The sequence below is a fragment of the Mastigoproctus giganteus genome, chromosome 6, assembly GCF_048544385.1.
Source record: "Mastigoproctus giganteus isolate SK-2022 chromosome 6, ASM4854438v1, whole genome shotgun sequence".
NCBI lineage: Eukaryota > Metazoa > Arthropoda > Arachnida > Uropygi > Thelyphonidae > Mastigoproctus > Mastigoproctus giganteus.
Window position 1 is genome coordinate 209,390,240 of NC_143580.1, and position 13,800 is coordinate 209,404,039.

Genomic DNA, 13,800 nt, shown 5'->3' on the forward strand with positions numbered 1-13,800 from the left:
AAAAACAGCAAAGAGTTCTTTACTTCTGTAAACTCTAGAAGGAAGGAGATGAATCAGATTGGTCTACTTGATATCAATGGTTCAACTGTTGATGATCCTGCTCAGGTAACTAACAAAGTAAATGAATATTTTGCATCGACATTCACATATGACACATTATTCAGCGAGGGGAATTCCAGAGGTGTATTCAACTCTGGCAGTAAGCTAGATAATCATGTAATAACTGAGAGTAAAGTGGAGGAGAAATTGTTAATGATAAACACAAGTAAGGCACCTGGGGTGGATGGGATCTATCCAGTTATATTAAAGGAGGCAGCAAAGGAAGTAAGCAAACCCTTAGCCATAATTGTTGAGAGCTTCCTTGGACTCAGGGGATGTACCCATAGACTGAAGATGTGCAAATGTGACCCCATTCGCAAAGGAGGATCAAAGGCTGTCACAAGTAATTATAGACCTGTGAGTTTAACTTCTGTTCAAGGAAAATTAATGGAGGCACTGGTTAAAGAAGCACTGCATGATCATCTAGACGAGACTTCAATTATAGCTCGGATACAGCATGGTTTTGTTAAGGGGGTAGTCTTGTCTGACCAATTTGATTGGATACTATGATGCAGTCACAAAAGGGCTGGATGCAGGGAATAACTTTGATATTATATACTTGGATCTTAGAAAGGCTTTTGATACATGGAAGACTACTGTTGTGATACATGGAAGACTACTGCACAAATTGGAGCAGTATGGCATTGGAGGCAAATTGCTGCTATGGATAACGGGGTGGTTGAGGGGGAGAAGACAGACAGTGGTAATCAATGGACACTGTTCATCGTGGACTAATGTTATTAGTGCAGTCCCTCAGGGTTCAGTGTTGGGTCCATTATTGTTTTCTGTATTTATAAATAATATTGATGATGGTATATCAAGCTTAATATCCAAATTTTCAGACAATACGAAGGTTGGCAGGGTTGTTAAGGACACTACTGATGCTATGCTGCTGCAACAGGATCTGGAAAGGTTAAGCAGATGGGCTGAGAGGTGGAAAATGAAGTTTAACGTTGAAATGTAAAGTACATATGGGAAACAGCAACCCCAGAGCAACGTATCAACTCTGTGGTACTACACTGACAGTGGTAATGAATGAAAAGAATCTGGGTTAATTGTGCAGGCAGATATGTTCTCTGAGCAGTGCACACAGGCTGCAAGAGTAGCTCATGGTATCTTGTCAGTGATATACAGGAATTTTTCTAGCAGAGATAAGGAGATGATTATTCCCTTGTATAAGGTAATGGTCAGGCCACACCTTGAGTACTGTATACAGGTCTGGAAGCCTCATTTCAAGAAGGATGTAGAGCTGCTGGAACGAATACAGCAAAGGGTAACAAGATTAGTGAATGGAACAAAGGGTTGCTGTTATGAAGAAAGGCTTAAGTTTTGCAAATTACAGTGTCTGGAGACTAGGCACCAGCGAGGTGATCTGATAGAGGTGTATAAAGCCTTGAATGGTTTGAGCATGCTCAATGCCGATGGGATTCTTCCTCTTGCTCAGAATAATGACCTAAAAGGGCATAAATTTAAATTGAGGAAAGACAGATGTAGGATAGATGTGCGGAAATTTGCCTTTAGCCAGCGGGTAGTTGGTTGGTGGAGCAGACTTCCACCAACCATGTTTGTAGTTTTATGGTGCACAAAACTACAAAGAACAACAAAAAGGCATAGTCTATGTCTCTCTTACAGCCTGATCCAGGTCTTCTCTTCACATCACCGGTTTCACGCTTTAATTTCAGCACCCAGAATACTGTTGACTGTTGGCAGCCTATTTTATCAGCGATAGCTCACATAGAAAGCCCTTCCTGGGACAGAACACACTTTTTTTTCTTGGTGTCGACTGAACATATGGAGTCATGCTTACACCTCCACAATACAGCATACTGATGTGTGTGTGTATACCCTTCCAACGCCATATTTATAGAAACGGCTGATGCAATAGAAGCGTTATTTGATGCAATATCTTTGCTTTGCGAGAAACAAAATGACTGTAATCAAACAATATCTTATATGTTTCACTACAAATGTTACATTTTTTAAGGTAATGCAGTTTTCTTCTTAGACACAATAATAAAAAGGCTGCTTGGATCCACTTCTCTTCAACCATTAGTCAAGCAGCTCCCACACACAAAATTGGAATGCAATCAGAAAAATGAGTCTTAAATATCAGAAGGCACCTCTGCCTGTCATGGAATGGAGAGGGCAGAATATTGCTGGCCCTACCCATATTGCCAATGTGCTAGAGGAAACCATTGCCAAACTATCAGCAACAGAAAGTTACAGACCAACCTTCAAAGCCAATTCAGAAAAACGAAAGTTAAACTTTTCTTCAAAAGCAGAAGAACTATGCAACTTAGCATTTACTATCCTCAAACTACATAGAACTTTATCAACATCTAGGTGCATCACTGTAGGACCAGGTAATATTCCTTATCCGATGGTACAGGAACTAAGTGCTGAATCGTTGCAGTCACTTCTTGATCTCTTCAATAGACTCTACCTGGACATTCCCTAAACAATGGCACCATGGTACTGCCCTTGCCTTCCTTAAACCAGGTAAAGACCCAACAAATCCCACTTCCTACAGACCTATCGCCTTGACCAGTTGCCTTTGCAAAATTCTCGAAAAGATGGTGAACGAACTGTCGACTGACATGGTACCTTGAAATTTTCAATCTCCTACATTCTGCACAATTCGGTATTCAACAAAACAGATCAACATTAGATATACTACTAGTAAAACTAGAGAACTCCATTCAAAATGCATTCCTTAGATTGGAACACCATGTAATTTTGTTTTTTAACATTAGTAAGGCCTATGGTTCCATGTGGAAGTAATGTAATGCTCGGAGTATTCTCCAAGCATTACATTACATCGCAGTGTACTTTGGGGTCATCTCCCGATTTTCATATGGAACTTCCTATACAAACGACTATTCCAAGTTCGATTTAAAACTTCACTGTCCCAACTATCTCTTCAAGAAGAAGGAGTTCCCCAGGACTCTGTACTCAGTGCTACACTTTTTGTAATTGCAGTTAACACCATTTCCAAACATTATCGACAAAGCACTGTTTGTGGATGACCTTAGTATTCCTTGTTGTCCGATAAACATGAATACTGTCGAGAGACAGTGACAAGGGGCAATAAATAAGATCAGTACATGGGCACAAACCAATAGTTAACTTTGTCCTCAAAAAATGTGCCTCCATTTTTACTGCCAACGTAAACTTCACCCAAATCTGGAACTACAACTGAATGGCCAACCAATAGCAGTTCATCCCAGCATACAGTTCTTGGGAATCCTTTAGATCATAAACTGACCTTTCTAAAGCATGTTAAAAGACTAAGAACATCCTACCATCAAAATCTAAATATTATCCGGGTTCTCTCAGCAACAAAGTGGGGAGCTGATCATTTTACCTTATTATGGCTATATACAGAGCCTTAATAAGATTAAAAATTGACTGGAGCACCAGGATATAGCTCAGCAAGACCTAGTGTCCTTTGCTGGCTTGGTCCTCTTTATCATAGGGCAATGCACATTACTCTAGAAACATATACCCCATGGGCTCACATCTGGTGAGTATGGGCTTGGCACACCCATGGTCCTGAGCTGGATATCATCATTCTTCTCTTTCTTGGTGATTCCCTTCTACTTCTCTTTCTCTCAGGGTGGTTCAGAAATTTTTTTTTTTTTGCTGGTGCAGCATAAGTCTCAGGCTTCCTTGCACCATATGGCTAACAATAATAAATAATAATATCGCACATCTCCAATACATAGTCTATATGGTGTGTGTGTGTGTGTGTGTGTGTGTGTGTGTGTGTGTGTGTGTGTGTGTGTGTGTGTGTGTGTGTGTGTGTGTGTGTGTGTGTGTGTGTGTGTGTGTGTGTGTGTGTGTGTTGTTGTTTTTAGGAGCATTAGCAACTAAAGCCATATTGCTCTGGGAATATGCGGTGGTCATTCCCTTGACCTTTCCGCATCCTCCGTATTTGGTGGGCACGGGCTCGAACCCCGGTCTAATCAAGAAGTGTGTGCTACGCACTGCTGCTCCTGGCTATGGCTATGGAGGCACCTCTATGTTCTGAAGCTCACAAACCCCCTCTCTCTACCAGAAGACAACAACTTATATTATGCTATGCATATCAAATTAGATCTATTTCTGTACATTCAAACTGGCAAATACTTTTCACCCCACAACACAGCTGTTTATACCAAAACCGCCCTACTGCTAACCGACCATTAGGTATAAGAATAAGAAATCTTTTAGAAGAATTTAATCTGACTTTTGGTGGTATTGCAAATACCCCTCCACTTCTCCTTTCTCTATGGAGCATTATTGCACCTTTGTGTTATTTGTAAGTTCATAAGTGGGATAAATCTGCATTACATTAAGAAAATTTCTTGCAACTGTACCATGCAGTAGTGGAGTAGTTTCCAAACTTCGTTGTAGTTCATGCAGATGGACAAAGAATGATGCCCATGTTGGAATCGCCACAGTTTTTCCGATCATCACATTGGTCTATCGACGGCCACATGAGTTCAGTATATTTTCTGCTGAACTAATGGCACTGAACCGCAGGAACTCACATTTGGTGAGTATGGGCTTGGCATACCCAGGGTCCTGAGCTGGATATCATCGTTCTTCTCCTTCTTGGTGATTCCCTTCTACTTCTGACTCTTGTTCTCTCTCTCTCTCTCTCTCTCTCTCTCTCTCTCTCTCTCTCTCTCTCTCTCTCTCTGGGTAACTCAGGATTTGTTTTTTTTTGCTGGTGCAGCAAAAGCCTCGGGCTTCCTTGCACCATATAGCTAATAATAATAATAATATTGAGTCCTCCAATATTGAAAACAGTATAATTTTCTCTGATTCTCTAAGTGTACTTCAATCCATGGAAAACACCTTAAACATCACCCACCCAGTTGTAAAATAAATAACAAACTCTTTATATACCTTATCTGAGCTTGGAAGAACCATACATTTGTTGAGTCCCAGGACATATGGCAATTCCAGGAAATGAATTAGCAGACAATCCTGCAAAAGTGGTTGACTTACCACCCGATGACAAGTGGAAAGTTCCACATCAAGACTATAGACAAGTAATCCAGGAAAAATGCATGTACCAGTGGCAGTTAACATGCAAAACCAAATTAAAAATAAGCTTCGAAGTATCAAGCCAGATCTTGAGCAATGGCCCTCAAGCTTCAGTCCAGTTCGACAACAGGAGGTAATACTAGCTCGTCTGTGAATAGATCACATTAATATTACCCACGGTTATCTTTTAAGAGGGGTGATTCACCCTCAGTGTCATCATTGTGATGCAATGCTTTCGGTGAAGCATATCCTTGTGGAATACACAAAATTTGCGATAGAATGCCTTAATCTCTTCACTCAAGCCACAACAGAAGACCCTTTAACACTTACTTCACTTTTGGGCAATAAAACAATTGTCTCAAACATTTTTGCCTTTCTCAAAGTGATCAGTGTATACCACCTCCTTTAGCTAGTCAAAAACTAGTTTTCTGACTCTCAATCCGTAAAGAAATAGCATACATACTACCATATGTATGGCACACTATGGCCATAGATGCCAATGTGCCTAAAAAATCCCCAAACAAACTAAACTAAATCTTCTCCTATCGATATCATCACTGACCATATCACAATGCAGGTACTATCAGCTGAAAACATGAAAACCATTCATTTTTATTTTAGGAAATGAAGGTTTTTACAATACAGCGGAATTTTACCAAGTTACTTATAGCATAAATGGTTGAAATGAGAATTCGAGAACATTCTATTGATATTCGTCATCCTTATATAATCTCAGAGGATTTGTGGGCCTTTGTGCACATGTGCGATTAACAGAAGTTGCTCATGCTAACGTATAAATATTGAGGGGAAAATTTGAAACATTAGCTTTACCATCCTTCTTGTGAAAACATCTCAATGACGAAAAGTGTGGCCCCCTCAAAGGAGTTTAGATTTTGAAGATATTACACGATTTTATGTGGGGTTTGATTTTAATTTTGACAAAATGTGTTCAGTCTTCTTTAGTGCGTGGGTTATCTCGCGTCTGGGGCTGGTGGAGGTCAACTTGTTTTCTGGTGCTTGGAGGGTTCATTAATGGGAAGTATGAGCACATTGAGATATTTTTATAATTTGCTTATACTCGGAGATTTAAATTAAATATAAATTGTGATTTATTCTAATTCATTTTATCCCGGAAGTTGGAAAAGATCTCCTATTTGGATATTGAGGTAACTCTCAAATTTATCAGTACTGATCCACTTATGTAGGTCTCTAATTAGATCTCGGCTAGATTATGGAGCACCTGTTGATGACTCTGCTAGAGAAAAGTACCTTGGCCCATCTTGCTCCCATCCAGCACTCTGCTCTTGGGATTGCCCTAGGTGCATACAGAACATCACCAGTTCAATATCTGTATGTTGAGGCTCACAACTTCCACTCAGTATCAGAAGAAAGATGTTATTATTGAGCTACTCAGCTAAAATTAAAACCATCCCCCAGTCATCTACTGATATAGTAAATGAATAATTCACTCAAGTTGGCATTATTTTGTATGATGTAGTGATAGTAACTGAGATAAATTTAACAAACATACAGAGGCTGTAGTCCTGTCAGTCTGATAGTGTGGACAGTCTATGAGGATGTGCTTCATGGTTTACAAGGAGTGGGGGGGATCCTCTCCTGTGAGAAGAAAGATGCATCAGATGAGTGTGGAATTCCGTTCTGGCAAAAAAAAAAAAAAAAAAAAATTCATGTCTCTTCTTTTGAAAACTGGAATTGCAGTTGTGGCTCTTGTAGAAGTTTATTGTTAGTCTGGTGTTGCCATAGTTTCTTTCATTGATTATAGCATTCTTGTTGGATGAGATGTTTATACAGTATAGCCCCATTAATTTCATACTGGATTCAAAATGCAATGTGTTTCAAAGCCTCTACCATACCCTGTCACCAGTAATATAAGATTTGAAATACACTACACTGCTGTGCACACAAATGGTTTGTCTCACAATGTTGCAAGTCACACAACCACTGTTGTGGATATAAATGCAGCAGAGCAACCTTTCTAGTATCAGTTAAACATACAAACCGTAGCAAGAATGGGGAAAAGGAGCGATCTAACGAACTTCGAATGTGGCATGCTAGTCGGTGCAATACGTGCTGGACAAAGCATCTCTGAAACGACAGTTCTCCTGAACTTTTCACACACCACAGTTTCGAGGATTTATCGAGAATGGTGCAACAAACAGAAAACATCCTCTCAACGACACTCCTGTGGAAGAAAATCGCTTGTTGATGAGAGAGTTCAGAGGAGGAGGCTAGAATTGTGCAAGCAAACAGACGGGCCACAATGTCGCACATCACGTCAGAATACCACCTTGGTGCGCGCAACAAAATATCGCAGTGGACCACTATTCGCACTTTGTCGCGAATGGGCTGCGACAGCCGACGGCCACATTGCATACCTTTGTTATCAGTGAAGAACAAGAGAGCATGCCTTCTGTGGGCACAGCAACACCAGCACTGGACTATCGAGGATTGGAAAACAGTTGCTTGGTCTGACGAGTCGAAGTTTCTGGTGCATCATGTTGATAGAAGGCTCAGAATTTGGCGAAAACAACATGAATCCTTGCACCCGTCATGTCTGACGACTACTGTGCAAGGTGGTGGGAGCAGTGTTATGGTGCGGGGAATATTTTCTTGGCACACGTTGGGTCCATAGATTGACGTCTGAATGCCACATCGCACCTAAACATTATTGCTGACCAAGTGCATCCGTTCATGTTGACAGTTTATCCTCAGTTAGATGGTTATTCCCAGCAGGATAATGCGCCGGTGCACAAAGCCCGAATCACTATGGAATGGTTCCAGAGACATGACAATGACATTTCCTTGCTGCAGTGACCCGCTCAGTCCCTGGATCTTAATCCTTTTGAACATCTTTGGGATGAGCTGGAAAGGGCTGTTCACTGCAGGCCTGCACATTTTCAGCATCTTGTTCAATCCATGCCTAGACGAATTCCGGCTGTTTTGAAGGCTAAAGGAGGCTCAACACACTACTAGGTAGGTGTACCTAATAAAGTGGCAGCACAGTGTAGTTTCATAAAATAACATTTCTGTGCATTGTTTTTCAGCCAACCACCTAGAAACACTGTTGACAGTGACAAGCAGCAGGTGGATGATGGCAGTTCTTGGACATAGACTCTTTAGAAACAATAATATAATTTTAATCAGATAACAGCACCAATTAAAAATGTTATAATTGGATAATAAAATCATTATAATGTTATAATGAAAATGTTATCTGATTAAAAATGATATCGGGGTGATGTACAATTGTTATAACACGTTATAGGGTTTATGTGCATTTTAGTACGGATTATTTGAAACGTGTCTACAATGAAATTTGAAGTTGAATTGGGTCCTGTGACTTCTGAAGTTTTCTATAACTCGAAAAGACTGCTGAATCCAACTAATAGCAAACATCGTTATAACAAAATTGAATGGAGCTACAAAAATTTGCTAGTGTACTGCATGTAGTACATTATACAGTATATGGTATCTTTAAATTTTATATTTCTGTTCTTTCCTGAGAATTTGTGTAACTCTACTTTGCATTATTTGTGCATGTATAATCCATTTTATTTTATGAAAATTCAAAATTATGCAATAAATGTTTTTCAAGATTTAAAACCATTGATGGCTCAAATCTTCTAAATGGAGAGTTTCTGAGTATTTCACATTAAATTAAATAATGTTATTGTCCTGTTTGTTTAAAATAGTTAATTACCTAATTAAAGGTTGATATGCTTTTTTTCCCCAATTTCAGATTGTTAACCTAAGTGAAGAATTTTATCAGATAGTTCCTGTTTACGGATATGAATATGAATCTTTACCACCACTTTTTACTCTGAATGATATCCACGATAAGATGGTCCTTATTCATAATCTTCTGCATGTAGAATTAGCTACAGAGATGATGCTGGGAGCTCAAATGAGGAAATCAGGTTAATAAACTTTTGTAATGGTTTTAAACTTTTATTTAAATATTTTAAAAGTGTCGGGGGGATAAGAAATTGTGAAAACTTGTCACACAATCTTTTTTTTATCAGTGTATCATGACATAAAATGGCCTTTTAGTTTCAAGTCTTATTTATTCATTAAACATCCTTGGTAGATATTTTATCTTTGTAGTTATATTATATTTTAAAATATTGCAGAAATGCTGCCAGAACAGCTTATATTATATAAGCTGTTCTGGTGGTTATATTATATTTTATAACTAATTATATTCTTTTGTGCATGAATATTCTTTTCATGAGTATTTAAAAATTCTTAAAAAAGAGAACTTTGTATATAAATGCTTTTACATAATTAAAGGCTTTTAACTAATTACTGAGAGCACAAAAATAGGTGCACATATACTTGCTTGTACACCAATTCTGGAAATATAGTAAACATATTTAATGAATTTAAGTATATTGGTTAAGTCATGGTAGTGGAAAATGATGCAAGAAAGCAAGCTTAGATAACATCAATTAAAAAAAAAAAAAAAAAAAATCTACATGCATATCCTCCAAGAATTTGTCTAGTTCTTCCTTAAATTTATTCAAACCATGCATTTCCAGAACAGATGGAAGCCTGCAACTATCCTTCCTCAACTTTAATTTATGTCCCCTCACATGGGCATAAATCAGCAAAAAAAGAAAGCCATTCACATTCAGCTTACTCGATCCATTCAAGGCCTTAATTAAACACCTCAATCAGACCACCCTGCAGATGCTAGTCTCCAGCAGCTGCAATTTGTAGAAATGAAACCATTCTAGGTAAGGTTCCCTTCACCAATCTGGTTGCCCTTCTCTGTACTTGTTCCAGCAACTCCACATCCTTCCTAAAGTGAGATGCAGTACTGAAGATGTGGCCTGGCCATTGCCTTTTACATTGAGATAATCACCTCTTTATCCTTGATCGAAAAGTTCAGTTCCTATATATCATTGACAAAAATCCCGTGAGCTGTTCTGGTAGCATGTCTTCAATGTTCAGAGAATTTCATATCTGACTGCACAATTACCCAAAGGTCTCTTTTATTTTCCTAAGTGTAGTACTACACAGCTGATAAGTTACTCTGGGGTTACTGCTACCTATATATGCAGTACCTTGTATTTGTAAAGGTTAAAATCAACTGCCATTTCTCAGCCCATTGATCCAGTTTTCCTAGATCTTGTTGCAGTATCTCACCCAGATTACTGTCATTGAACCCCCCCCCTCTGCCAATCTTTGTAACATCTGCAGACTTTGACATTGACTGATATACTTGCCCTTAAAGCCACATTGCTCTACTTTATACAGCAGTCTTTTGTATGCAACAGTATCAAAAGCCTTCCTGAAATCCAAGAATATGATATCAACATTATTTTTTGAATCCATTTCTTTGGTCACTGCATTATAGTAACATAGTTGACTGGTTAGACAAGCCTGTCCCATAACAAATCCATGTTGTGACTGAAATATAATTGCATTCCTGTCCAGATGGTCCTGCATTAATTGTTTAACCAGTAACTCCATTATTTTTCCTGGAACAGATGTAAAACTAACAGGTCTTTAATTACTCTTGTCACCTTTTGATTTTCCCTTTATGAGTGGGGGGTTGCATTCATGCATTTCCAGTCCATAGGGACTTCCCCTTTATCCAAGCATGCTCTCAGAATTATGGCTAAAGGCTTGATTACCTCCTTTGCTGCCTCTTTTAATATGATTGAATAGATCCTATCCTATCCAGCCTTTTTATATTCAGCTTCAACTATTCTTCTTCCACTTTTTTTGAGTTATTACAAAGTCATTTAGCTCCCTATTGGAGTCTGATAAACTTCTGGCATCCCCCCCCAAGAATTACTCATTTGTGAATGTTATTGGTACAAAATATCTATTCAATTTGTTAGCAACCTAAGCAGGGTCGTCAACAGTTAACCCATTGACATCAAGTAGCCCAATATGATTCAATCTCTTCCTTCTACTGTTAATATAAACATAGAAGTCTTTGCTGCTTTTCTTTGCCAGAGACTTCTCATAATCTGCCTTAGCTTGCCTATCCTTTGTGACTTGATTGCAGAGTAATTCATATCTACCATAGGCTTCTGAATTCAATCTATGTCCTAATAATTTGTTTGCATCTCATGCACTTTTCTTCTGCTTCTTGGGTCAATGGTTCATCTCACATCCAATTTTGTCTATGCCTTCAACAGTATTTCTTCATTGGTATGAAAAGCCTAGCAACTTTTATGATTACTCTCCTGAATGCTTATCATTTAGGATTTGCTGTTGGTAATGTCATCCGTTGGTCCCACTATATAGAATTTAAAAACTATCTGAGACCACCTTTACAAAAGCCTTTCCCTTTACTCTTGACAGTAGTTATGTCTTTAATTAAAATCCACATTGGTACACTATGAACGCTGCAATCCAGTGGATCTTTTACCTGCAGATTCTTAATGTATTTAGAATCACTGCTGATAACCAGATAAAGAACTTCCTTCCTCTTGTTGCCTCTATAACATGCTGCTGTAGTGAACAGTCATCCACAAAAGTCTTGCTAGTGTGCAAGTCACCAACACACAAGTTCCGGTTAACATCTGAAAATTTAAAATTCCCCATTATAAGACATTCTGATTTACTGGCCCACTCTGTTTCTCTGTATACTTTGGTATACTCATCACAGTTATTAGGCCTATAACACACTCCTACTGCCAGTTTTGGTTTCTCAATGATTATATCACTCCAAACTGATCCAACATTGCATTGGTCATCCTTGTTGACTGGATGCACTGCCTTAGATTTAACATTCTTCTTAACTAAGAGCATAACCCCTCTACCCCTCAGAAATGCAATGTAAGGATGTAGAATTTGAATATGGCAAGTACAGTGTACACAGAAAGGATTTTATTTTATTTATTATTATTATTTTAATATATATATTATATAGAGGGATCCTGAGTCAGACTATTCATGTATGAAGATGCTGTATTCAGAAAAGGCAATGAGTATGATGGTGTGTATGTTTGTGTAGTGTGGTATTAGGTTACATTTTTTGTGCTTAGTAGACCTCCTAAACCAGTGTGTAGCAGAGTAAGACACACATGTGCACACACACTGGATTCTGTCTCGTCCTTGCCCTGTGAAAGCAGGTGATCAACCATTGTTGTATCAAAACTATCTACTGGTAAGCAAATTCTACTCTGTGTTCCACAGTAATAGGGTCTGCAAAAAAAAATAATAATCTATAGAATCTCAGATTCAAGAATGGATTTATTAGGTCCAGGAATTGGTCAAGTGTCAGATAGGGTTGCCAAGTTCAAGAAGGTACCGGCAGGATGGAGGAGGAGGTGTGCTCTTTGTTAAGAAGCATATAGTATCAAAGGCAGCACAATCATTCGACAACGGTTGCCAGTACAGTGTTGAGTTTGGTATGACATGATTGATGAGGGGGAAAAATGAGAGTAGAAGTGTTTTATTGGCCAAATGCCTGATGGAGTATAACAAGCAACTATACAGACAAAAAGAGGGGCAGGTAAATCAGAGTGTCTTATGATGAAGTATTTTAACTTTTCAAATACAGGTTGAGTATCCCCAGTCCAAAATTCCGAAAACCGAAAAGTTCCAAAAACTGGAACTTTTTGAAAAATACTCAGAAGTTCTGGAAACTGGGAGCCCTGGCAGAAAAGAGCTGTGTTAATGTCAGTAAAGTGCTAATTATCATCAATGCAAGGTGTCCATGTCCATTACTCACCATTTATTTAGTTTATTATCTGCTCTGCGGTGCAAAGATATTGTTGAAAATATCAAAAGAACCTGATACCCCGGGAAATGGTGATAAGAAGAAGCATTTAAGTTTATCTACAGAATAGAAAGTGAATTTGTTAAAGAAACTGGGCAGCAGTGTAAGTGTGAGGCATGTTACAGAAACGTTTGGTGTTGGAACAACCACCATCTACGACCTAAAGAAAGAGAAGGATAAACTGTTCAAGTTCTATGCTGAAAGTGATAAACAGAAGTTAATGCCACTTACCGGTCATGGAACAAGAAAAGATCTATCATAAAGAACTGAAAATTGAAGTGAACTGTGAATATTCAAAAAGCTGGTCACAGAAATTCAAGGCACTGCATTAAATTTTTAGATTTGCGGTGATAAAACATCTGCTGATTACAAGGCAGCGGAGAAATTCATTGATGAGTTTGCCAAGGTTATCGCTGATGAAAATCTGACAGCAGAAGAAGTCTATAATGCTGATGAAACATCATTGTTTTGGTGTTATTGCCCCAGGAAGACACTAACTACAGCTAATGAGACATCCCCAACAGGAATCAAGGATGGCAAGGACAGATTAACTGTGCTGGGATGTACTAATGCAGCAGGCACACATAAAGTAAACTTGCTGGGATTGGTCAAATTTGCATCCTCACTGCTTTAAAGGAGTGAATTTCTTACTCGTCCATTATTATACTAACAAAAAAGGCATGGATCACCAGGAACATCTTTTCTAATTTGTTGCACAAACATTTTGTACTAGCAGCTTGTGCTCACTGCAGGGAATCTGGACTCAACGATGACTGCAAGATTTTGTTATTTCTTGATAACTGTTCTGCTCATCCTACAGCTGAAATGTTCATCAAAAATAATGTTTATGCCATGTACTTTCCCCCAAATGTAACTTCATTAATTCAGCCATGTGACCAGGATAT

General features: G+C 38.6%; 1 protein-coding gene across 4 annotated transcripts in view; it reads left to right on the forward strand.

The window, feature by feature from the left end:
- The window catches only part of LOC150084913 (poly [ADP-ribose] polymerase tankyrase-like), a 1,170,388-nt gene that overhangs the window by 1,072,210 nt on the left and 84,378 nt on the right, over nucleotides 1-13,800 (forward strand). For all 4 annotated transcript variants that reach the window (XM_090376702.1, XM_090376704.1, XM_090376701.1 and 1 more), the window contains one exon: nucleotides 8,894-9,071. In XM_090376702.1, the coding sequence (XP_090232828.1) occupies nucleotides 8,894-9,071 (178 nt within the window). The remainder of the gene's footprint in view (nucleotides 1-8,893; nucleotides 9,072-13,800) is intronic.